The 25,106-nt window shown below is 49.1% G+C and overlaps 4 protein-coding genes across 5 annotated transcripts; 2 read left to right on the top strand and 2 right to left on the bottom strand.

Annotated features, from left to right (window-relative positions):
• Positions 1-43: 43 nt before the first annotated feature.
• LOC120950349 (short-chain specific acyl-CoA dehydrogenase, mitochondrial) lies at positions 44-1,681 on the top strand. Its single transcript, XM_040368324.2, has 2 exons — positions 44-232; positions 375-1,681. Exons 1-2 carry the CDS (start codon positions 199-201, stop codon positions 1,553-1,555), a joined length of 1,215 nt encoding a protein of 404 aa, XP_040224258.2. The 5' UTR covers positions 44-198; the 3' UTR covers positions 1,556-1,681.
• A 51-nt stretch (positions 1,682-1,732) lies between these two features.
• Positions 1,733-5,668, bottom strand: LOC120950348 (membrane-associated tyrosine- and threonine-specific cdc2-inhibitory kinase). Of its 2 annotated transcripts, none has more exons than XM_040368322.2 (4): positions 5,031-5,668; positions 3,378-4,939; positions 2,792-3,303; positions 1,733-2,722 (listed from the first exon to the last, which is right to left on the bottom strand). In XM_040368322.2, the coding sequence occupies exons 1-3, from the start codon at positions 5,094-5,096 to the stop codon at positions 2,871-2,873; spliced, it is 2,061 nt and encodes a 686-aa protein (XP_040224256.2). In that variant the 5' UTR covers positions 5,097-5,668; the 3' UTR covers positions 1,733-2,722; positions 2,792-2,870. The 2 variants fall into 2 exon arrangements, with proteins under 2 accessions (XP_040224256.2, XP_040224257.2); XM_040368323.2 differs by having other exon boundaries at positions 2,797-3,303.
• A 312-nt stretch (positions 5,669-5,980) lies between these two features.
• On the top strand, positions 5,981-11,968 carry LOC120951852 (uncharacterized). The gene is made up of 4 exons (XM_040370826.2): positions 5,981-6,181; positions 6,334-9,522; positions 9,599-9,811; positions 9,881-11,968. Exons 2-4 carry the CDS (start codon positions 6,367-6,369, stop codon positions 11,774-11,776), a joined length of 5,265 nt encoding a protein of 1,754 aa, XP_040226760.2. The 5' UTR covers positions 5,981-6,181; positions 6,334-6,366; the 3' UTR covers positions 11,777-11,968.
• Positions 11,969-12,075: 107 nt separating this feature from the next.
• On the bottom strand, positions 12,076-13,847 carry LOC120951802 (suppressor of fused homolog). The gene is made up of 2 exons (XM_040370732.2): positions 13,602-13,847; positions 12,076-13,526 (listed from the first exon to the last, which is right to left on the bottom strand). The coding sequence occupies exons 1-2, from the start codon at positions 13,742-13,744 to the stop codon at positions 12,272-12,274; spliced, it is 1,398 nt and encodes a 465-aa protein (XP_040226666.1). The 5' UTR covers positions 13,745-13,847; the 3' UTR covers positions 12,076-12,271.
• Positions 13,848-25,106: the final 11,259 nt, after the last annotated feature.

The raw sequence follows: 25,106 nt of genomic DNA, 5'->3' as shown, positions 1-25,106 counted from the left end.
AACTGCAGTAAAACTGTGTTGCAGTTGACAAGCGATTTCATTTGACTTCAGCTGAAAGAAGGGAATCAAAACAATCAGCTCGATCAAAGTCCTTCCGTTCATACTTTTAGTCAATTTGCATTTCTACCGCAAGCAACGAAACAATCTCAACTAGTAAGCTTTTAGTATAACTTGCAGAACTACCTCATCACTGCCCACATGATGTTCGCCGTTCGAATTGCCTCCCGAATGGGTAAGTAGAGCAAATTCCTTTGGGATGCTGTATGTCGCTCTCATCTCGCACAGATCAAAACAGTATCTACACGACACGCAGCGATGGACCTTGACCTTTGGACTAACCGGTTAATGTTCTTCCCGTTTGCCGCCTCTTCCAGGCCAGCGCGTCCGATCGCGTTCCATCGCCAGCCTGTCGGCACTTCCGGATACGCACCAGATGCTGCAGAAAACCTGCCGCGATTTTGCGGACAATGAGCTGGTGCCGAATGCGGCCCGGTTCGATCGGGAGCACCTTTACCCGGCCGAGCAGATCCGCAAGATGGGTGAGCTCGGGCTGATGGCAATCTCGGTGAAGGAAGAGTACGGCGGTACCGGTCTGGACTACGTCGCGTACGCCATCGCGATGGAGGAAATTTCGCGCGGATGCGCCTCGGCCGGTGTCATCATGTCGGTAAACAATTCACTGTACCTGGGACCGCTGACGCATTTCGGCAACGAACAGCAACAACAAAAATACGTCGCCGAGTACACCGATGGGTCGCGGGTCGGTTGCTTTGCCCTGTCCGAGCCGGGCAACGGATCGGATGCGGGTGCCGCCTCCACGACGGCCACGCTCAAGGGCGACCACTGGGTGCTGAACGGTACGAAGTGTTGGATCACGAACGGGTACGAGGCCGGTGCGGCCGTCGTGTTTGCCACCACGGACAAATCGCTCAAGCACAAGGGCATTTCCGCGTTCATCGTGCCGAAGGAGACGCCCGGCTTTTCGCTCGGCAAGAAGGAGGACAAGCTGGGCATCCGGGGCTCCTCCACCTGCTCGCTCATCTTCGAGGACTGTGCGATCCCGAGGGAGAATCTGCTCGGCGAGCCGGGTTTCGGGTTCAAAATCGCGATGCAAACGCTCGACGCCGGACGGATCGGAATCGCGAGCCAGGCGCTCGGCATTGCGCAAGCGTCCCTGGAGTGTGCCGTCGATTATGCCAACAAGCGCATCGCGTTCGGCAAGCCGATCGCGAAGCTGCAGGCCATCCAGACGAAGATCGCGGATATGGCCACCCGGCTCGAGGCGGCACGCCTGCTAACGTGGCGAGCGGCTTGGCTGAAGGACAACAAGAAACCGTTCACGAAGGAGGCAGCACAGGCGAAGCTGGCCGCTTCCGAGGCGGCCACGTACTGCGCGCACCAATCGATCCAGGTGCTGGGCGGCATGGGATACGTGTCGGATATGCCGGCCGAGCGGCACTATCGCGATGCGCGCATTACGGAAATTTACGAAGGCACGTCCGAAATTCAGCGACTCGTCATTGCGGGTGCCGTTATCAAGGAGCTGACGGCGTAGGCGGAGTGGGAATGTGTTGAGTGAGTGTGCAATCAGTGTTGAAAGTTTTTCTTTCTCCTTTTGGAAGTTTTTTTGTTTGAGTAGAAGATGTGTAAAAATAAAATTTAAATTATAAAAAAAAACTAAGCTATTAATTATATGTGAACAAAATACCATACACTTTTTTTTCTTTTTTATTATTGACTCTCTATATTCATTCATGCATAAACACTCAAAACCATAAGCTTTAATATACTATTTCCCTGTCCATCCCCGCCGCACAGTATAGAAAAAGTCCTCTTTTGAAAAGGACACAAATTGCTCGGACACATGGACAACCTGGCTCGCGCGCACACATCTACTATTGCCTTTGGATAGGATGAAGCCAACTGACTCAAACTGCTTTAAAAGTTGCCCGCAGATTATTATAAAACTACACCGCCACTATGAACTAGAAGGATTTTTGGACCTACCCCAAGTAAAACCTATAGCAGGTTAAAGACGGGATGAATAATCGAATCACGACATTGGGTGGCGTACAAGCGTTTCCTTGTACGCTTTTTGCAGCGACTAATACAATAATGTTCGTTTGCTTGGCTCATACTAATAGATTAATTAGTACCGAGAGCTTGTTACATGCCGGAGCATTTTAAATGCGCTCACGCGTTGTTTTTTGCTTTCGTAAATGGGTACGAAATTGAGTTTAGCACATTAGAAACGTTAAGCATTAGTGATTAGACAGGAGGGAACAAAAACGTTTCACTGTTTGTTTGTTTGCTGGGTTTTTTTTTTACAAACGATATCACATTGGTTTTACGCCCAAACCGCGCTTGTTTAGTGCAATGCACTTCGGGTGCATCATTTGTTCCCTTTTTTTCTTTTCTCTTTGTGCTGATCTAGAAGCATTCTACTATACTAATAATGCGCCCCCTTGCTCTATTATTCTCATCTTGCGTTTCGTTATTTACTGCTTAAATAAAAAAAACGAGAAAACAGACGCATCTGTTTCCTCCGTATGACTCGAACCTGGAACTGATGAAATGTGCGGAAGCCGCAGCGCAAAAGAGAGCGAATGAATGTTAGCGACGGTTCGTTTTCCGTCCACCGTTTTTTTGTCACTAATGCACTGAGATCTGTTCATGATTAGATACGGTTAGCTTGCATGTTGGATGTTATCCAATTCACACACTGGAAAGAGAGAAAGAGACAGTGACCGGGTGAGTGTTGCTTCCTTTTCAAAGTGTGTTGAGTGCTTACCTTACTTTGCCTACTTCTACTCGTTGACTCCGGCCTCCCTGGTCGTACCTGTACACCGTACACTGCCGTACAACGCTTCTCAGTCGGAATCCTCATCTTCGGCGTTGAATCGAAGCTTTTTCTTAATCAGAAACGACGAATGCCCAGTGGACAGCGGAGTATCACAGCCTGCTGATGCAGTCACACCGTTCGCTACGCTAACGTTCGTTCTTAGCGCTTTGAATAAGGAACTGTTCGGAGTGCTCGTAATCGATTGTTCGCCAACGGCCAGGGACGACAACGACGAATGTGCCGGCGTTGTGCCGTTTTTTCCCGCCGGCGCTGGTGCTTCTTCTCCATCGCCCTTTCCACCGCCCGATGCGTCCAAATCCTGTGACAGTGAGCCGAGGGGACGGAAATCGTTGTCACTATCGTTTAGCGATGATGCGGCGGTGGGTGAGTTGGAGAAGGACGCCTTCAGGTTGCGGCGCGAATCGTTCAATATCGACAGATCGTCCGCATCGTCCTCAAACCTATCCGAGGGAGGTGAAAAGTTGTTAACAAAACTTTTTCTTTTTTTTTTTGCAAATTACGTTCAAAAACATACCACAAAATGCGCAACGGGGAACAGAAGACACGGCTTGCGTGCCGCGAACCGGAATGGCTCTGCTGCGTCTGCTGAAACTGTAGATGGTGCCTGTGCAGATGGTCGTTGTGGTGGTGGTGGTGGTTGAGGGGCGTCGAGTTAACGATCCGTACCGTCGGTGTGCGGGTCGGTGGCATGGAGTTGTTGAGCGTCGGAGTAATTTGCACACTGTCCTTGTCCGTGCCGCCACCATCCTGCGTACCGGCCGTACGATCGCAGTCGTCACCAGCGGCCGTGCATGCGCTACTATCGAACCCGGTGCCGCTAAAATCCATCTCATTGTCATCATCCGCCAGCAGGCTGGAACAGTGCTCCTGGAACGATCGTGACGCACCGAATGCGATACCCGTCCGGGAACAGCTGCCAACGGACAGATTCGAACCGTTGCAGCTTCTCGCCGTTTTGTTCGCCGCCTTCTGCTGTCCCCTTTCCACCTTCGCGTCGGGAGAATCTTTCCGGTGCTGTAGTCGAAAGCACGCTACCAGCCACATTACCGCAACGAGCACGAATCGCGCCAGGCTGGAAAGCTTCCGGCAGAGGTAGGACCCGGTACGCTCGAAGATTCGCCTTCGCCTTCGCGCTTCGTACAGCTTTTGAAGCATCGGATGCTTCAGTAGCACGTCGACGGTGGGTCGCTCGGTCGGCACCGGGCGCATCATGCTGTGGATGATGTCCTTCAGCGTGGGAGAAACCTTGCGCGCCAACAGCTCGGGCAGGGGCTGCCCGTTGCGCAAACGCTGCCACATTCGCCCGTTCGGTGGCAGCTCGAGATTGCAGGCCAGCTCGAGTGTCGCTATGCCGAGGCTAAAGATGTCGGCCGCCTTCGTGTACGTGCCCTCCATCAGCTCCGGTGCCATGTAGCGCGAATCACCCTCGGTGGCGTACCGCGGATTGCTCTTCGTCAGATCGAACACGATCCCGAAGTCGGCCAGCTTGCAGGTTCCGTCGTCCGTCACGAGAATGTTGTCCAGCTTAATGTCCAGATGGATGAGGTTGCGATCGTGCAGGCTTTTAAGCGCCAGCAGCAGATCGAGCAGTATCGACCAGATGCGTTCGTCCGGCAGCTGCTGCTGCTCGCGTGCGTACACCTCCAGATTTTCGCGACACAGCTCCATCTGCATGTACAGCCGATCATCCTGCTCCCACGCCTGGTACAGCTTGACGCAGTTCTCGTGGTCGGAGAACTGCTCGTACCGGCGCACCTCCTCCAGGCACAGCTGGCGGCACTGCGAGCTGCGGAAGTAGGTTTTCGACTTTTTCACCGCGTACAGCCGACCGTCCGTGCGGCTGCGCACCTTGAACACCTCCCCGAACGAACCTTCGCCCACCTTGGTCAGTTGCTCGAAGCACTGCTCGTAGTACGTTTCCGGTTTGTGTCGGTTGTACAGTGCGCTCAGCTCGGCCCGGCTGTCATCGAGCCGGAACGAGATTACGTTCGCCATCGAAGCATTAATGCTGCGATTCAGCGGCTGCATGAGCTTCGGCGGTCGTCGTCTGCTGAACGCATCGTGCAGTCCGCGTGGCTACAATGAGACAGAGGAAAGGGGGCATTGAACTAAGCGGTACAAAATTATTGCACGCTTACGTGGCGTCGTTTTTGATTCCTCTACATACCTTCTTAAAGGAGAACGAAAATTCATCCTCTTCAAATAGTTCGGGCAACGGCAGCGGAGACTTCATGTTTAACCGGTTCCTTTAGCCACAACCCACTACCGATCTTACCACCCCAAACACAAATCCCACCCCACTGTTTTTGTTCACATCAAGTCACCGGTTCCCTTTGTCCTTTTCCCACACGCTGTCTCTCTTTCACACTCTCACGCGTTCGATAATCCGTGTGCTATTCCTTAACGGGCACAGCTTTTTGTTCTTTCAAGCACAGTTTGTAAAATATCCGTATGAAGCAGACCTTCACTGCGATATGTTTTTGGTGATATTCCGAATTGCAATAAATGGAAATCGGCGCAACCGCTTACTTCGGACAGCCGAGATTGCGTCAACCGCTAGTCGTTGCCGTTGTGAGGTTAGGAGATCGAGCGCCACGGTTCGACGCTTTGCAGCTGACTGTTTGGGCGTGTTTGAGCGCTAATTTTCGCGAAACCTTTTTCCCTCCACTTGCACTGGATGCGTTAATGCATCGTTTCGGCACACAAAACACATATTATCGTTCAGATGATGGCGTTAATTCGCTGGTCAGGCCGCAAAAGTGTCTCTGTTTTGGCAAGCAATCTCTTTGTTGTTTGCACTTTGATTTGAAGTGCGTTCGTTTTTTTGAAAACTGACGTTTTGCGTTAAGCCTTTTCGGAAAGGGCCTTTTTGTGCGACAGGGTTTTTCGCTAACATTTGCATCAAATGCGGCACCGTTTAACCTTTTAAAGCGAAAATTTACTCGTTTTCCATGTTGGTCAACAATATTCATAGCATAAGATACTTCTTGTACTTTAATTGCTCTTTTAGAGAAAACGTACGTAATTTTCCACAAAGATCTATTTTCGAAAAGGCCTTTTTTGTCTGTGTCACTTTTAGCACGCACTGTACGTACGAGAGCGAGAAGGAAGATGGAGAAGCATTTTGAAGAAACAATCGCAACTGACAAAAGCAGCCGACGGTTTCCAACGCACAACAACGCCTCGCTACCAGCTCAACCTTTGCACCGAAAACGCTTGTCTATTTGTGGTTGAATTATATTTTCTATTCATTTTACTCACCGACGTAACGCATCAGCAATATACCCACAGCACGCCACATGAACCAGTAACAAAACCGTAAGTAATGTGAAGATAAAAACACGAGCTCGCGTACGCGCCATTTTACATCCTGCACTGATCGCTCAAGCTGCAAGCAACCGGGTGTGTGTGTGCAATGGCGATTTAAGAAACTTACGGGAAATGTTACGTTTTATTTCTTTTCTTTTCAGTGTTGTGTGTATTACACGAAAACCCATGCCATCATGTCTTCCGGCACAGCGTTCAAAGAACAGATCAAGAAAGTACGCCGGGAGATACAGCTTTCGTGCGATTCGAAATCGTTGCTGCGGGCATTGAAGGACACTCAGCGCTGTTTGGAGGGATTGGCGGGCGAGCCCAACTACAAGCTCTGTGTGGCCCACCTCGTAAAGGAGCTAGTCGATTGGGTTGGGCTTAAGGAAGATCGGGACTGGGAGACGGCCGCCGGCAAGGCTTGCCGGTCGTTGTTCGAGGAGTTTCTGCACGCTTGCCACGATGCGGAGAAAACGACACGGTGCTTCCTGGTGGCCCGACTGTACAATGCGTTCGTGGCGCTCAACCGGAAAGATAGCTGCCGGTGGACGAAGCTACACATCGCTCGGCTAATGAGCTTGTTTGCGATCGAGGATGAGCAGGCGGATCTGTACGCACGGGTCAAGCGGGCCGTGCTTAAGACGGTACACGAGATGGCAAAAAGCGCCAACGCGGAAGAGATCGAACACGGTGCCGATTTGTTGATAGAAATGCAGCGCAAACTGTTGGTACACGAGGCGGGTAAGCCACGAACAGCCGATGGCATCCGTCAATCGGCGCTGGACCTATTCCGGGAAGTGTTCGACAACGGGATGGCCATACTCTGCCGATTGCATTCCGTCAGTCTGGCAAAAGCGAAACAGCTGTACCAAACCATTATGGACACGATGCTGAATATCGTTAAGCCGGACGAGCAGGAGCTGATCAGCTTGCTAGGAGATGCCGTTGGCTATCTGGAGACCATTCTAGCGTACGCCGTGGGAGACAATGCGAACTACTGTCAGTTTGCCGGATTCCTCGCCATATTCGAAGCCATTCGTAGCGAACCGTATGCCAACTGTTACACGCTGATACGACTGTCGGTGAAGCTCGTCAAACAAGAGCAACCTACGGCACGACAGCTCGAGGAAATTGCCGCGACTGTTCGCGCACTGCTCGCAACGTTTGCTTCCCACCAGCTAGTGGTACGGGTAGCCATATTCCTCACCTGTCAGTCCATTCCCCATTTGTGCCGGTTGCCGCAGGAGCTAGCGCTGAGCGTGTCACAGTCAGTTATAAGCTTGTTTGAAGCACTCTTGCACTTCGTGCGGCACTGTCCATCGGACACGGTGCCCGAGATTTGTCGCGCGTGCACAAGCTCCCGGCGCCACCTGGCCATCAAGCTGCTGAGCATGCTGATGCATTTTAACATCGTGCAGGCAAGGGATGCGGCCGACCAAAAGCCGTACGAGGGCAAGCTGTCCTACTCGGTGAGTCGCGGGTGCGACCTGATCAAGCGTAAGCTAACCCTGCTCGAAGAGCTTGCCTGTGAGCGAAAGCGATCCCTGATCGAGAGCTCGATGCGTTACAGCGTCTCCTGGCTGAAGTACGTCATAACGCTCCAGTGCAAGCAGGAGGCGCAAGTCGCCGAGGAGGTGGAAGAAATTGTGCAAATGCTGAAGCTAATCATAGGCGTGCAGAATCGCTACCGTTTTGAGTTCCTGTCCGATATGCATCTGGTACGACTGCTGGATAGTACCCACACCGACCAAGCCGGTTCGAATGCGTCCGCCTCTTGCTGGCCGAACGTAAGCGTTCGTTTGCTTCGGCTGCTGCTAACGTTACGTGATTCATCGGCTGCGGCCGCATCGAGCGAGGAGCACACAGCATCAGTCAGCGCGATCGTACGATCGATTATGTGCTACCAGGTCAACGCACCGGAGACGGATCCGATACGTTCGCTTACCGTTTTGCAGCTGTTCGAGCATCCGTCGTTCGATCGGTTCGGATTCGCGTTCGACTGTGTGCCGACGAGAGCGGAACAGTTCACCATACTGGCGGAGGAAATGGCACTGGTGTCTAAGTACAAAACGTCCAACTCGCTGCCGGTCTGGGAGTACATGGAGCAGCTGGCCCAGGTGGGCGATATTCGCGAACACTGTCTTACCTTCGGGATGGCGCTGCACGGTTTTAGCGAGAATGATGCCGCAAAGCTACCGGAGTCGATGATGGATACGCTGCTCGATGCGTTGAAGCAGTACCGGCCGGCAAACGCACTCGAACGCGTGAAACGGTGCGCCTCCCTGGCCATCGTTTCCTACCACACGTTCACCTTGGCCGGCCGGTCGACGTTGAACCGGTGGCGAGACATCCCATTCAAGGTGGAGCAGCTGCGCAACGGTCAAATTGACGAGATCCTGCTGGAGAATCAGCTCGATCGCGAAGCACAGCTAGTGGGACGGCTGGAAGCGATACGGAAGCACTACGGCGAGCTGATGGCAGCCCTGGAGGCGGACAACTTTCAATCCCTGTGGGTACTGCCGTCGATAGCGCAGATTTCTAGCATACTGGACAATACGGCCCGCCTGTACCATCTCAACTATCATCCCCATCGGGCGGTAGAGTTGCAGCTGTTGAATTTGCTGCTTGTCTCACAGCGACGCGACGTGCGGCCGCTTGATCAGTGCGCTTCGTTGGCATTTCTGCTGGAACAGCACCAACTGGCGGACGTACAGCTGAAGGAGAGGAGGCGAAACAACCCAAACGCCGTCCAAAAGCATGCCGGAGGCTCGCTGGAATTGGTGGAGTACCTGGCAAAGCGGGCCACAACCTTGCTGCATCCTCCGGGTAGCATCGACGATGTTCCGGCCAACCGTAAATTTCAGCTGTTAAATCTCTATCTTGCGCTCGCGGTGTACCTCGCTTCCGTGGGCGAACTGGCACCGGCGCTCCGGCTCATACAGCGAGCTCTAGATCATGTAAACCAGTCAACCAATGTCGATACGATCGCCCAACTATTCCAGGGGCGGACGGCGCAAATTCTCTTCCGCCTGACGGTTGAGCACGGACTGCCATGGCCCGAATCCGTACCACCGCTCGCGTTCATGAAGCGCATGCTGGCCAGCTTTAACGATCTGCAGAAAATTTCCTCCGAGCACACGTTTACGCTTTCGCTGGCCACGGTCGAGATGACGATCGAGGTGCTGCAGCATCTGATCGTGCGGTACGATACGGGGCCGCTGATCGAGCCGCACGTGGAGCAGCTGCTAAAGTTTGTGATGCGCAGGGGAGCCGGGTTGCGCGTGATGCAATTGCTGCTGCTGTACGGGCAGATGTGTGCCGATATGCAGAAGCTGGATCGATGCGAGGTAAGGATAATGGATCGTCATCGTGTTATCGTTAAGCTGGAGCAATCTAATACTCAGCATATTCTTTCTTTTGAAGGTCATACTGGGTTACCTAGACCGTTTGCTGATGTTGCGTCCGATTCTATCCGCGGGAAACAGGGAAAAGGGCATGTTGATGGACCATGTAACACGGGCAGGAGATGGTGGACACCACAAAGCCATCAACAGTGCGCCACTCGGCACGCAAAGCGTCGTTCAGGATTTGGTGGACGTGGAGCGAGAAGCGGCCCCCAAAAATAGAATCATTCCCGTACGTATTATTAACGTCAGCTTTGTTCATTTGTTTTTTTAACTAATTTCATTGAATCTCTTTCTCCAGAAAATCGCTGCATTGGGCGTAGCTATCGGGAACGAAACAGTTGTTGAACAGTATCTTATGTTCCATCACGCGCCTGGTTGCGATTGCCGCTACTGTAGCTACCCACAGTACAAATCGATGGCGTTTCAAACGGCCGCCCTCGCGGTGAGACTCGCCGTCCTGCAGCGTACCCAGCCGACCAACTATATCGAACGTTCCTACGCGACGCTGTGCGAGCATTGGCGGACGCAAATACATCCAAACTCTGTCCGCCACTGGAACGTCCCGGCCTACCGAACGGATCTGACCGTGACCATGATACGGACGCTTCTGCAGAGGGGACAGTTTTTGGTCCGCCAGGAGCATTACGAGGCAGCCCGGGAAGCGTACCGGTGGGCCTCCGAACTTACCGTACCAGGCACCGATCCGGCACTGTCTGCCGATGTACAGTACAACGCAAATGCGCTAGCAATGCTGATGCATCGTCCCGTTCGTACAAAGCGAAGTCGTTCGATGATTGAAGCACGCTATACAGAATTGCTTGCCAGGTTGGGTAAGGCAAGTAGCGGTAGCAGCTCCCCGGACATGGCCTTGCTGACCACAAACCTGAGCAACTTGATGGTCAAAACTCCCAAATCGGATCCGATCGCATATGGTGGGCGCACGGCAGCGGCCCGAGCGCCGCCCAAAACGGTTGATCGTGTGAATGAGCTGATACGGCAGGCTGCCTCACGACGCCATCAGCTGAAAACATCCGGTCCGGATGCGCTGCTCGTACCGGATGGGACCATCCCGAGTCGGACGTACTCTGCGTCGGCACGCAAACCTAAGACGGTGAACATTTTCGTCGATTCTCCACCGAATCGGCCCGGGAGGGCTAATGCGGTTCCGACGACGGTTGGAAAAGCGATAAAACCTACAGGTACGAAGCTTAAGTCGAAGGCATTGGAGCCCGAACTGGCGGATCCGATGGAAGAAGGGTGCGAGAGTAGCAAAGATGCAAAGTTACCGGAAAGCAGTCGGCGTGGAGAAAAACGTGAAATGGCCAATCTACCACGGCCCGAAACTGATCCAGTGACACCGAAACGGGCAACGGATTCGTATAAGGATGCTTTGCTGATCGGAACTCCTGCCAGCACACTAGTATCAACTCGCCCTAATAAAACCGGTAATAAAACGGCCGGCCGTAAGGTTCGCCGCTTGGTGGTGGAAGATTTTCCCAGCCTAAGCGAATCGAGTGACACCGACGCGTCTACGAAAACGCCCCGTGCGACAACACACAAGCCCCCCACTTCCGACAGTCCGGCACTGAATGGATCGTTTCGCGATGTGCTGGTGCTCGGCGATGCGGCGAAAAAGCACGACAGCAGCGTTGTGATCGTGCTGGACGATTCGGCGAACGATAGTGGCCGCCAGTCGGACGAGGCAATCGAAACCAGCTTCGATCACAGCCACGCCGTGTCGGCAGACAAGCGAACGGGGCTTTCGCTCAAAACCTATTCCGATCGAAAGCGCTTGCTCGGCAGTGGTGGTGGGCCGTTGTCCGCATCTTCCTCATCGGCTGCCCGGTTGGCGGCCGCCAAGCGAAGAACGCCATTGCTGGCAACGAAAACCAAACTACGATTTGATGATCCCAGCCCGGAGCGGATCGTTTGTGGCGGTGGTAATGACGGCGTGAAGAAGCAGCACCAGACAGAGACCAGCGTAGTAGTAGTTAGCGAGCTTGATGGCAAAAAGCAAATAATAGCAAATAATAACGTTGCAAAGGATACAGCTTTGGACGAAAAATCCAACGGACGTTCGCGGACGAAAAAAGCCATGGATCCACCAGTTCCAACCAGTATCGAACCGGCAAAGGTGGAACCGCGCATGAGCACTATCGCTTCGCGCACCAGACAGCGTCGCAAGCGGATCTGAGAGTGATGAGGAAGATTATTTATATGCCAGCCTTGTTGTACTTTCCTGCTCGAGACCAATGTTTCTATTGTATTTTATTGTTAAGTAGTGTTCGTAGCATCACTGAACTGAAAACTATCGTTTTTAAGGCAAATCGATAAGAGAAATAAACGACCAAAATGAATTTACCTCCAAACCACTCGATAGTGTGTGTGTTTGTGTGTCGTTGAATGAGGTATTGAAGGATCACCATGGAAACGGCTTGTAAAGAAGCAGGCAGTGGCAAATAATGCAAGCACAGGTACTAAGCGCAGACAGAATGAAGTTTCATTATCAGAACTAAAGTGCTGAGATTTTTATTGAGTTCAAAGGAGTAAGAAATTGTCAGAGTTTCACTTGTACGAACTAAAGCTAAACCTGCGCACCACCAATCCTGTGGTTGGGTGGAAGCGCAGCAATATCAAGGCACTCGTAAGTAGTAATACCCATTCGAAAGATAGGAAAATGCCATCCCCATTACGCCAGTATCGGTCCCTGCTGGTTCAGCAGCTCCGGTGGCGGATTGTCGATGATAAACTTAAGATTCTGTTCCGGCCATTCGTACGTTAGTGGAATTTTCAGCCCGTCCGCGCTGCGCGTGCTCAGCTCACCGAAGCGTTCGACCATGCGCGGCACCAGCCGGTTCGGGATCAGTATCTGCACCCAGCTGCCGAGCACCGCGTACGGCGTTTGGCGGTTCACGATCGAGCCGGTCACCGATTCGGCCACGAACGTGACGGCCATATGCTGCGCCTTGAAGGTAAAGTGTCGCCCGTGCCGGATGCGATCGCGCACGGCAAGCATGAGGAATTTGGCGGCGTACGGTGCAAGCGTCAGCTCGATGCCGGTCAGCGGGAAGACACGGGACGGAATGTTCGGATTGTCGAACGGATTCACCATATCCGAGGACGTCGAACCGGTCGACTGTTCCAGCGTATCCTTTTCGGGCGCTTCCTCCTTCACCGCAATGTTGCAGGACGAGATGGAGCGGGACAGGTCTTCGTCCGGATCGAGCACCTCCTTTTTGACGGCCACGGTGAGTGCACCTTTGGCGAGCTCTTTGAAGGTAAAGTCCGCATTCACACCGGCCAGATCGGACCCCTCCTTTTCCAGATCTAGCTCGAGCTGGCGGAGCGTCTCGGGGAACTGCTCGAACACGCTGCTCGATCGGGCCATATCCGTGATCAGCCAGGGGCCGCCCGTGGCCGGATCTTTTGTCAGCAGATTCAACATACCCTTCCCGTTCCAGCGGGACGCTTGTTCCAGCTCCTCGCTCGTCACGCCCACGATCTGCAGGAAGTCCACCCAACCGAACGGGGTTTCCGTCCGCGGGAGCTGAGGGTCTTCCGCTATTAGCATGTGCTGGATGGCCGTGTTGCTGTCCTTGCTTCCGTCGAGCGATCGACGCCAGGGGATGTTGTCGCCGGTGCAGAGCCGATTGCCCGACTGGAACACGTACTTGGCGAGCGATTGCAGCAGGTTCGCGGGCCAGGTCGGTGGCCGCTCGTTGGCCGCCGCGTCGGGGGACTTTACCAGCCGGAAGGTAAGTTCAAAGCCCATGCCAGAGCGTGGCTCAAGACCGCCGGAAGTGTCTGCCAGATGCACCCGCCCATCGCCGTGTAGGTCGGACAGACCGAAGCTTACGTAGTGCCAGTGGGGCGGGATGTTTTGCTCCGGATCGCCGGCATTGTGATACATGCTGATGTAATCCAACGGATCTTGTCCGCCGAGCCTGTGGGTAGTAGTAAATGGAAAGAAATGGTTGGTGGCGTTCATTCCCCAACCGGTCTCGCCCTCACACGCTTACCAATACTTCAGCACGGTCGTCACCTGCAGCGGGTTCGTTTGGTCGGGGTAAATTTTCAAACATTGCTCGATGAGTTTCTGTAAACCGCGGGGTAGGATGCGTTTTTTGAGCGCAGTTTCCTTTTCTGGAGCGGCTGCTGCCATTGCAGCGGCGTGATGGAAATTACAAATTAGAAAGATAAAGAAAACGGAAAATCTAAACTAAAATCGGAACCAAAGCTGCAAAGGAATGCAAACTAAACGTAAACAAGCGTCGTTCAATGAGAAAAAAAAACAACAACGGAAACGTCAATTCACATTTGTTCCCAAGCAGCATTTTTAAGGCGTCCAATTGTGATCAAATAGGGGTCAAATAAGCAAGGGTAATATGGAAGGGAAATTTACACTATCGGAAGGGTATTTTGTATAATTTGTTTCAATTGAATGATTCAAATAGGGTTGTTGCTAAAGCCGATCGATTTTGTTCTATAATTGATTGGTACAATAATACAATCACAAAAACTGTTACCAAATGCACCACAGATTAAGTTTAATTGACTGGAAAATAAAAAATCCATTCAAAAAAAAAAACGAATGCTCCATAGCTTCACTAGTTTGCTCAATAGATGGCGTTTTATAACTCATCATTATGCTGTCCTGTTCTTACAATATATTTGCCTAACTTCATCTAATCTTGGCCTTTACATCAGCTTCTAAAACGCTGTGAGAGTGGTCGTGTGGGCAGATACGTGGGTATAAACACCATCGACCATAACTTAAATCTCACTTGCATCAGTTCTGATAGTTAGTTGGCATTGAAGTTTAGTATTTAAACAATTGTATCGCCTTTCTAGTTCTAGCGATGCATAACTTCAATGGGAAACCATACAACAGTACAGAAGGTAGGAGAAAGCGAGGAAAGCAACACTTGTGTGGCTATCCCAACAACAGATGGCGCCACCAGAATGCATCAGTCATGCTAAACGAAGTCTTTTAAGATGCCTTTTAGGATGAGTGCTTGAGCCGTTTAGATCCCGTTTAGTGAATTTGTGGCACTTGCGATACTTGATTTGGACTCAAGACAGACAAATTAGGTTTTAAGCCGTAAGTTGACTGGTTGCATGGACCCTAAGCCATTATAAATTGGAAAATGGTTCCCTGAAGTTGAGGTAACGAAATCTTTTCAGTTGTCCCTACATTAAACAGGCTTTAAAAATGTATAAAACGAATCTATGTAATCGTCCTTGATACGGTTGAAAGATCCAGATGGGAGCGAACTACGTCAGACCAAAGAATCGGCCTCTGTACATTGATTATCACAAAGAGCTTCGTCAGGTTTCATAGATTCTAATCCAAATGCTGGCCTCTTATATTGCAGCACTGACGATTATGTTTGGCAGCCCTCAAAAGTAGCCATAAACTCAAACTAAAATGGTAGTTTAATAGTTAAGAAGCAGATTTTACAAACATCCCCATCACTGCTTTCCCTCCAAACAGTTCACATCCTTGCCAAACTCGATGGAGATGTTACTTTTTTAGGGCTGGATTATTCGTGCCGCTTTCCCTGCACTGTAAGCCATCAAACCTTTACCCTCCCCCTATGGCTGCACTCCATGCCCGTGCATCGTCCAGGTCTAGAGCACAACACTAAATTCCCCCAAAACTCCGGCGACTCGAGGCGCAAGGAGCAGGCACAAAAACACATATCTAGAGGAGAAAAAAAACGGGGAAAAAGATGGCGCACGGATCAAAGATGAAAGGCATTCCGGAGGCGAGCCGGGCGAATCTATTAACGATTCGACCGACAGTGCGCGCGAGTACCTTTGCGAAGGGCGATGTTCATCGCGGGCCCCGACAAACCAGATCCAAGAACCGCAGCGCCCATCAACCGTTCACAAAATGGCTATTTAACTTCCCGACCCAAAACCTCCCGCCTTATTCCTCCCGTTTATTTGTTGGTATACCTTTTTTTTACTCTTCTTTTCCTGCAATGTAACACACACACACAACCTTCTGGTGCGCGTTAGGGGTTTTCCCCGGATGTTGGCTTTTCCTCTTTGGGGGAGAGGGAGCGATTTATCGTTATGAGATTTTGCGCCAAACAGCGGGTGGAAAGTGAAATTCCGTTAGTCTGGAATGGGCTGGTGGCATGGTGGCATGGAGGGGTGGGGACGGCAGAGCAGGAGCATCCCGTTTTTCTGCGGCTTGCTAAAAGAAGGCAACGAAATCCTGCGCGGTGGTCCCGTAGGTCCATCAGCGACGTGAGTGTGTTTAGCGAACATTGGCAATGACTTTCACTTATCCGCCTCTCTCTCTCTCTCTCTCTCTCTCTCTCTCTCTCTCTCTCTCTCTCTCTCTTCTAATGATGTTGGGCTTTGATTTTATCGCTCTTTTTATCCGCGAAAGGTTATTTTGCTGTCTAAGCAGGTCTGAAAAGACAAAGTTTGATAAGCAAAATGTGATGAAAATGTAACGAGATTTGAAGTTTTTTTTTTGTTAAATAAAAATATTAAAACTAACAAGTTATTTTAAAACAGGGAATGCATTATACATATTCACTTGCTTCAACACCGCTCCGATCGAAATGCTCCCCCAGAACCAATTGAGCGTAAGCCATACTGCTTTTGCACGATTTAAATCTGTGAATGAAATTCAAAATTCCAACAGCATCCGAACGGATGTGCTTATTTAGCGTTAGTGGATTCCTTCAAGTTGTTTATTGGACAGATTGGATGGAAATGAAATGCTTCACCAGAGCGCTATCTCCACCCGGTACTGGTTGTGGGAGTTTCTGGCCTTTGGCACCATAAAGTGGGCTTGTTGTTGTGATTTAAATTCACATCCCTTACCGAAGGCAATGCACGTTGATTTATGTGAGCTAATAATGAATAAATGTAGAAATAATTTGTTTCCGAATGGAATGTTTTGCTGGGTTTGGGCAAGTTGAAGGCAAGGAACACACTCCCCCTTATGTATCCTTCACACCTTTACCTTCAGTCTGGTTTGCTGCCTCTGGCTGATGTGGCTCGTGGTTTACAATTAGCCAGCATTAGATGGATGATCAGAATGTCAGGTTGTTGCACAAAGAAGCTCGGCACAGCCGAGCGAGCAATCGGGAGAGGAAGATTGAGATTTATGTCCCATTTAAAGGAGGAGACACATCCTATCCTGCGGTAGATGTTAGTAATCTAGCGGGCAAATCACACCATTCCTTCGAACGAGGTGGTAGTGATAATGATTATCTACGCTTAAAATAAAGAAGCAAGTCACCCGTTGGGCGGTGTGCTGCTGAAGTCACGAACGATTAGCATTTGTGAGGCATGAAGGGGTCTATTTTCCACACCAAGTCTGCTAATTTGCGCAGCGAACGGTATTTAAAGGATGTAAATTTAATCTAATTCTGTCTAATGATCATGACGATGGGTGGTGCTAGTGATGATGATGATGATGACAATATTTGCTTCCGTTCCAGTCATGAGCGCAGTGGTGCTCGTGTATAATTCACCCACCGTACGCGAAGGGAAGGAACAAAGTCAAAAGTGAAAAAAAGGAAAAAAACCAACAACGACAAATAAAAAAGGGAAAATAGCCCGCGCAAGGGGCTCGCACTAGACAGGCCAGGCAAATGAAATTTAATAAAAAAAAAAGTGGAGAAGGGGAGAGAGTTACAGCCCTTCGTTGGACCGGAATCGGGAAAAGAATGTGAACGGGCATGGATCCGGCAATCCGTATGACGTGCATCCTTCCTTTGTCCGGGAGAACGAAGCGCGGCAACGAAACATTCCACCGTCGTGCCGTGTGTCCGCTGGCAGGAATGGGTGTCCTACCCAAACGGCGCACCAGCAACAGTGGCCCACCCAACCCAAGCAAGCACCTTCCTTCGCAGAAGGTACACCCGGCGTGTAAGCAATGTTTGTGTGCTTTAAATTTGATTCGGATTTAGCACAACCAACCCACACACACACACAGACACGCCGACAAAATGCACGTGCGTGAAACCTGTCCCTCTTTTTTTATTTTAGGTTTGTTTGACTGAAATCTTCACTGTCACACCAGCCAGCTGGAAAGTGATAGTTAGTACCCAAGGGTGAAAAGTGTGCCGGGATACCCCTGCCCGATTACAATCGCGCTCTCTCGAGAACACGTGTTCCCGGGGGTGTCCGACGTTTAGCGCCGTGAATGCTGCACAGCCTGCAAAAGGGGCAATAAATTTCCCATTAAACTTCACTTCCGACCCCCCTCTCCTCTATCCTGTGAAAGTCCTTCCTTTAATACCGTTTTCCGAAAGCAGAGAACTGACTTTTCGCTTCTTTCGCTTGCGTAACGCGGAACAGAGTTCTATTGCGTACGCGTGCCATCGCTTATCGCGCACACACACCGTGCGCGCTTGGACGCATGCAGCGGGTTACTTTGATGTTCGAACTCGAGTAGCGGATTAGGCGTGTACCTGTTACTGTTGTTCAGCACGGCACGGCCCGTGTTGTGCATGCTGCTGTTGTTTTTAATAATGTCACAAATCTCTGGCACAATTGAGTGTGGAGTGTTGGTGGACAAACAAACAGCACCAAACATAGGGTGGGAATTTTCGCGTTTAATAATCGTGTCTGGAGACACTTGAAGCTGTTGGGATGGTGCTGATTACACTGTTGGCTGTCTTTTTATTGCAATCTAAACAGTTAATATCAAACTAATCACGTGCGATCGTGCGATTCAAAGCACTTTAACAACATTATTGATATTAGATCTTTAATTCGTAACGCACGAGGTAATTAAACATGGAAACTTGTTGTTTCCAATGTACGATTCTACTCATCTGGAGCTGTGTCATTCGTCTCACAGAATTGGAATACTATATGAAAACCATGCATAGCTTTCCAATAAGCTTTCAATAAGAAAGGCAAGTTATATAGTGAGATTTCCCTTTTCCCTTGTGCAATGATTGATTCGATTCGTTGCACTGAATTCGAATCGATTCAACACGCCTAAATCCTAAATCGATCCACCACAGCTCCCGTGCACCCAACAATGGACGTGCGACCCGGGGGCGACCCTCTCCCAGCACCTGACCGCTGTCAACCTTTCTTAATGGCCGTGGCGTTTTATTACCGATCGGGCGGCGTAGAAAATTCACCATCCATTCTACACAATCAGCCATCCTCCCACCCATTCTTACCAGTCCCCTGCTGCCCCGTGTCCCATTGATCCGCGCGGATGGATGATCATTTACGATTTACGGCCTATTACGGCCAAATTAGTCGTATCATCATTATTGGATTTGCTACATTCGGTTGACAAAATATTTTAATAACGCACATTCCAACCTCACCCCGCTTCACAAACCCCTCTGCGACGACGACGACGACGACCCCTCTGTGATGCCGTCCCCGGCATTCTTCGTTCTTCACGCGTTGTATCAAAGCTCTCTCTCTCTCTCTTTCTCTCCCTACCATTCCCGCTACACTTGATGGCGTTTTTGCGGTAGCCTCCGGTACCTTCGCTTTCGGCTTTGCAAACCGGAACCGACATTTCCGCTTGTTCTTTGTCCCTCGTTCCGTCGTATCCTCGGATGGTCGCACTGGTTTTATTGTTCGAGAGGGGTGTCATCGTCCTTTTTAATGTGTGTGTGTGTGTGTGTGTGCGCACAGTGAAAAGGGACCCAATCGCAGTGTGCTATGGTGAAGACGCTTGGCAGGATTGTCGGTTAGCTAACTAACGGGGGCGCACGGTTCACTGCGGGTGTACAAGGCAAACAATCACGCTAAACATATTGCTGGCTGCCGGTTTGTTCAATGAGTGGTGGACATTATTCACCCGGCAATTTATATTGACATTATTAGTTTCGAGTGGCTCCTCGAGCCGGTTTGGTGGTGGTAGCGCGTTTTTGTGGAAGGACAGCGATAGTTTCCTCTCGGTGATGCATTTTCCTGGCAGGAGGGGTTGTTTATTTTCGAAAATATTAATCGTAATCACTTTTGAACAAATTTGAATTGTTGCCGACGAAGCATTTGTGCAATTTGTGAAGTTTGTCTTTTGTTTGATTTCAATTACAGTTTATTGACGAGATATGCGAGATAGTGGGAGATAAACTTTTTTTTCCAATTTGACTTTGCTCGGAGCACATTGAGTCTATTTGTCATATGAGTTCTAAAATACAAAACAACTTTTCAAACCTTTCAAGCAGAAAAAATGATAAAAATATGATTACTATCTATACGATTACTGTTTAATAATTAATATTTAGTGTGCAAAACCACCAAATTTATGACCCATTTGTTGAACCTGTTTAGTACAAATTGACCACGTCATTCTTGCACCGATTTGATTCCAAATAATGTTGTCTGAAAATTTTAATTGAACAAAGACCCTCAGATTACACCACAAACTGGTAATGGTACTGTATTCCAGAGAAAAGGTAGAATAAGAATCAGTCAAAAAGGATCAATTGACATATTTATGATGCACATTTAGCAAGGAAATTCCGCACAATTTCCTCTTCAACCCAGGGCAAAGCAGGGTCGCATTGTTCCCGTTTAGCATGTTGTTAAATTTTCGGTTGATTTTCGGTCCCGTAGACTTTCCTATCACAGACCACCACCACCTCCCCAATACCCCGGGAGGTCGGGAATTATCTATAAAATTTTAATTAAACTTTCGATATTAATTATGGCAAAACATAACCAACACCTTCCCGCCGGTCCGTTACGCCATTACGCTTCGCTACCGTTCGCCGCCATGAATTTAGCCATTCATTTTTCGCTTCAAACAACATCACCACCACCACCGTCACTGGCAGGCAGTATTAACAACACGCCGGGCCCAAAACAAAGGCGAAACGGTTCTCCGGCCGCTAGGTGACACGCGAATGACACCGGGGGCCGTTTCCCCGTCTCTATTCTGGCTGCCTGATTATTAGCCTCTTTCGGGAGAGATGTACAGGGAGAGAGAGTTTTCCTCTCCTCCTTCCATTTGTGTGACCCTTCCCCGGGGGTGTTATCACGGAGCTTCCCGAGATAGTCAGGATTATCGCCATAACAATAATAATCACCGCATCACCGTGTGCGCGCGCGAGTTTGCTCGCTCATTCTCGGAAGCAAATTTTAATTAATGCGTTAATTAATTACCCTGTCCTGGTCCTTGTTCCCTTCCCTTGTGGCTCTTCCCGGAGACTTCCGGGAGCTGTCCCTGCAAGGTGCCAATGGTGCTGCCGAAACAAACGGCCAAACCATAATGTCACCATCAATGGATAATTTATAACTTTCGCCATCCATCCGGAGCGTTCTTGTTGAGCCTTTGGAAGGGCTTTGCTTATCGCCCGGTCTCGCCGCATCGGCCGCGGAACCCTCTGGCCCTCCGTGTACGCTAATGGGATGGAGTCAACGGTACGGCACATAATAATAAGCTCTGCTACCGTGGCTCTGTGTGTGTGTGTGTGAGGTGGAGAGGATTTTATTATATCATAATAAGCGAACGATAATAATGATACCGTGGGACACTGTGGGTAGATTTCAGGGCGAAAATTGCGCGCATGATGGTAGCAAGCAGCAGGCTCCACCTTTTCCGTGAGCGAACGATGCACGAAAGCATGATAATGGGCAGAGTGAAGCCAGTTTTCCGCCAATTTTCACTTGCTTGAGCGATATTGAGTGGGCGCAATATTATTATCAGCCTCCCCCCCCCCCCCCTCTCCATCCATACTGATTAAGTCCCGGTGGGGAGCAGATGATTCGATGGTCGATTCCGATCAGAAAACTATGCGTAACGGGCTGCAATGGATATAGTGGAACCAACATTTGTTTATCTATTCTTGCGTGTTAGATTTATCCCGAAGGTTTCGTTATTAACAACGTATGCCATTGATGTGATTTGAAATTTCGTTTTAAAATTGTCTCTAATTACTTGCCAAAGCAAAGGTCGATCGTCATGCGCCCATTGCTTTCCTATTAGCTTCACCATCAATTCCAACAGTGATTAGTCATTATACAGAGAGAATGCAATATCAAAACTCTTGTATAAGCATTATAATTGCCTTCAAACAATGCTGTGTATAAATTGCATTCAATTACCAATTAGGACAAGCCTCGGACAGGGCTTCGGTCCGGTTGGCGGGTTTTTATTTCATAATCCTCATAGCAGCAAACGAATTACTCTAGCCCATCCCATCTAACGATCGTTTACAAATCCCCCCCCGAAGAGGTCACTTCAAACCACTTCAAACAATTGTTATTTTCCCTCTGATGAACAACGATGGGGCCCAGCAACAGTATCTCTGCTCCCCCCCCGCCCCACCCCCCCCGCTCGTGGGTCGTTGCAATAATAATAACCATTTTCCCCGGGCTCCCCATCTGCCGGGGCAGCTAGGACATTGCCGAGTGCCTTGCCTTGCCTACGAAAATGATACCAACGAGCAAGCAAAGGTACGATGGCCCTCGTCCAGCAGTAGCCGCCCCGAACCAGTGCCAAAGTGCTCAGTTAAAATATCAAAGAGAAAAATTAACAAATGAATCAAAAGAAACATTTTCATTTCCATCTCGTTAGTGTGTGGTTGGCGTACACTCTCCGTCTCTTCCCCTCTTTCTCTCACTCGCTCTCGCTCTTCGTTGGTGAACCAGGGGAGAGCGGAAAGATTTTCTCCATGGCTTGCTATGGTAATAATAATTGCAATAAAATCCCATACACACCCGACGAATCAGGAGGTGGATCAGGAGGAGAAGGAGGAAGACGGTGACGAGGACGAGGATTTTCAGGGCACCAAGGGGAGAGCAAAACTTTGGAACGCCGCACAAAAACAATCATTGTCTATTTGTGGGACGAAAGAGAAAAGGATGAAACAGAGGGATGGATGGGGAAATATTTCCCGGATCATCATCATTTGGATGGCGTTCTAAATGGTGCCCGATTTTCCACGCTTCAGTCTACCTTACTCCCAGATTCGGGCAGATCCTTTAATCTATGTACATGTTTTGGTCTCTCTCTCTCTCTCTCTCTCTCTCTCTCTGTGTTGATCTCTCTATCTCTCTTAACGAGATGAATACCATTTCGATGGATGAAATATCAAACGGGCATACAATTCATCCCAATTGGACGGGGGGCACCCACAAATGAAACCGAGCGGGCAAAAAAGGGGGAAAACGTTGCCCGCTGTGTGTGTGTATCCTCAAACAAAAACGGAAAAACAATGGTTGAAACGGGGGTGGGGTGGAGGGCTTGGAGAAAATGGCAATTTTGTGGCTACTCAACCTGACTTTGACCCGAGATGCGATGGCATGAAGCGATATTGTTTTACTCCCGAAAAAAAAACGCCCCCCAATCTGTTATTACACTGAGAATCAACAAATCTGGCATGAGGGCAGCCTGTTACGGGGGATGATCGGAGAGAAGAGAGTTTTGAGGTGGGGGGTTGGTCCAAAAATTGAAATTTTATTAATAATTTCACTGCTCCCTTTCGGTATGGTGTCCAATTACTTGCGCGCGATCATCTACGGGTATGCGTGGGGTAAGCGGCAATGGCAATGGCATACATAAATGCCAAAAACGTTCAACCTGGGAACAGAACTTGGGGCGAGGATTCACTAATTGAAAAGTTATTTTAGTGCTTTGAGTATTGTGGCATTGCCGTTTATGGGCATTTTTTTGTGTCATGCGTGACGAAAAAAAAGGATAATCGTTGCTGGGAATGTCCACTATTTCATTCAAACATCAGGCAGCAAAATTATGGCGTCGTGTCGGAGGGCTCACTTTAGGATAGGTTCGCTACAATTTGTTGGTTCAAATCTGTTTGTTTGGAGCTCTGAATGACAGATTGCTAGTTTAATGAAGAACTAAGTATAATGTAATATACATACATAGTCAAATGCCTAATTTCCACCTACTTTCAAACTTTGCGACTTTCTGAACAGTTTCTTAGACTTCTTATACAAGAGAAGCGAAAGCACCATGCGTTGCGACTGACCCTGACCACTTATTATTTGATTATTTGTTTTATTTATTTTGTTTAAACAAATAAACAAATTACTAACTTATGATAACACAATAATCGATCAGATTTATTGCTGCGATATCCTCGATAAGGAACGATTGTACCACTCAATGCTATATCGAGATAAGAGGCGGGACTCATCATCATCTACTTATAGGGGCAATGTCTTTACACATCGTTGATTGTACTATGCCCCTGAAAAACAAAATCAGGCCGATGTCTGAGAAAAACCTCGGGAAAATCATCCTTAAATATAAGAACAGACATGAAAAACATGAGGTTTACTGAAATTCGGTCTTTATTTCTTTAAAAAAAATACCATGTAGCTTGACGATATTGACCATTATGGTGCTGACATTGAATGATAATTCCCATTAGTCAATAGTTTTAGTCTGTAGCTCTCAATTGTATTCTTCATATGCATATTAAACAACTTAAAGTCAGAACACTATTTCAGAAAATTAAAAAAACGGCTATGTTTGGTTTTTCTATTGATTCTTTCAGATCTCAGCCAGGTTTTTTAGCATTATACCAGTACAGCCAAAGGGTATAATTACGGGATGAGTTAAGGTTACTCATAAAGTAACGCGTAACGTATACCAGATGCATTATAATTATTCCTTTCTGGTATTTATTGTGTAATCCAACTCAAATCGATAAAAAAAATAAGCAAACTCGAGCCATCGTGATGCCAATAGGCCGGCATTTTGATTCACTCTCCCATCCCGTTGCATTCCATTCATTTGCATTGAGCGATATAAAATGCCAGCGAAGAAAATGCTCAGCAAAAGCGTATTTTGCAAAATAATTCCAACGTTTGTATCACTGCTAGGGAGCTCATTCGAGGGAAAATACTTCAATACAGCAAGTCCCGAACATTGGTAAAGCGCGGAAACGATTGGTCTCTCAATTGTTGTTCAATTTGCGCTGTACTGCGAGCATTCATTGCTGAACAAACATATTAAATATTTTGCGACCACGTTATTTTGCCTTCACCGGTCAAAGAAATGCTGTGTAGGTAGCTGCGAGGAAGAAAAAGCAACTCTGCAGGATTAAACTGTGAAGGAGTGTTTGGAGCACGGTAAATCATGTGGAATGTACACAGTTTGCTATCCTCTCTAACGAGCGCTCTCTAATGAATTCATTAAAAACGTACCGTTTTACTCATTTGCAAACCGCTGGTCGCCAGGACCCCGGCCAGTATGACATGGACACTGGACAGCATCTGGTGGACATTGGTCAGCTTTGTTGCTGGAGAGACTGGCCAAAGAGGATTATTAGATGTTATCATAATCGCGTGTCGTGTATGTGTTGGCCGTCCTGCGAGCAAAGCGACAGCAAAGCGTCTCCTTTCGGGCAAGCTTCGTTAGTCGCTGTGGACGGTTGAGCTGCATTCCAGGTAGCCCGTGCGGTTGCTATGCGTACCGACCGAAGTGTGCAGTGCAGTGTCCGGTGGTGTCCGGCGGTGGCTGACGTTTTGATATGATTAGGTTAGGGCTGCAAAGCAATGAAACGGATTATTACATTAGCGATGCTCGGTATGAAGTGAAA

Source organism: Anopheles coluzzii, chromosome 2 (assembly GCF_943734685.1).
Source record: "Anopheles coluzzii chromosome 2, AcolN3, whole genome shotgun sequence".
NCBI lineage: Eukaryota > Metazoa > Arthropoda > Insecta > Diptera > Culicidae > Anopheles > Anopheles coluzzii.
The sequence above is the reverse complement of the archived record's forward strand: the minus strand, read 5'-3'. Positions and strand labels throughout refer to the sequence as shown.

What these genes read in the sequence shown, in the direction of transcription:
- LOC120951802 (XM_040370732.2), bottom strand. Translation starts at nt 13,744, where the DNA reads ATGGCAGCAGCCGCTCCAGAAAAGGAAACTGCGCTCAAAAAACGCATC. An exon ending in ACGACCGTGCTGAAGTATTG is followed by an intron (nt 13,527 to 13,601) that starts GTAAGCGTGTGA and finishes TACTACCCACAG; the next exon opens with GCTCGGCGGACAAGATCCGT.
- LOC120950349 (XM_040368324.2), top strand. Translation starts at nt 199, where the DNA reads ATGATGTTCGCCGTTCGAATTGCCTCCCGAATGG. An exon ending in TCGAATTGCCTCCCGAATGG is followed by an intron (nt 233 to 374) that starts GTAAGTAGAGCA and finishes CGCCTCTTCCAG; the next exon opens with GCCAGCGCGTCCGATCGCGT.
- LOC120950348 (XM_040368322.2), bottom strand. Translation starts at nt 5,096, where the DNA reads ATGAAGTCTCCGCTGCCGTTGCCCGAACTATTTGAAGAGGATGAATTT. An exon ending in TTTCGTTCTCCTTTAAGAAG is followed by an intron (nt 4,940 to 5,030) that starts GTATGTAGAGGA and finishes GTCTCATTGTAG; the next exon opens with CCACGCGGACTGCACGATGC. An exon ending in TCCCCGTTGCGCATTTTGTG is followed by an intron (nt 3,304 to 3,377) that starts GTATGTTTTTGA and finishes TCCCTCGGATAG; the next exon opens with GTTTGAGGACGATGCGGACG.
- LOC120951852 (XM_040370826.2), top strand. Translation starts at nt 6,367, where the DNA reads ATGTCTTCCGGCACAGCGTTCAAAGAACAGATCAAGAAAGTACGCCGG. An exon ending in AGAAGCTGGATCGATGCGAG is followed by an intron (nt 9,523 to 9,598) that starts GTAAGGATAATG and finishes TTTCTTTTGAAG; the next exon opens with GTCATACTGGGTTACCTAGA. An exon ending in CCAAAAATAGAATCATTCCC is followed by an intron (nt 9,812 to 9,880) that starts GTACGTATTATT and finishes CTCTTTCTCCAG; the next exon opens with AAAATCGCTGCATTGGGCGT.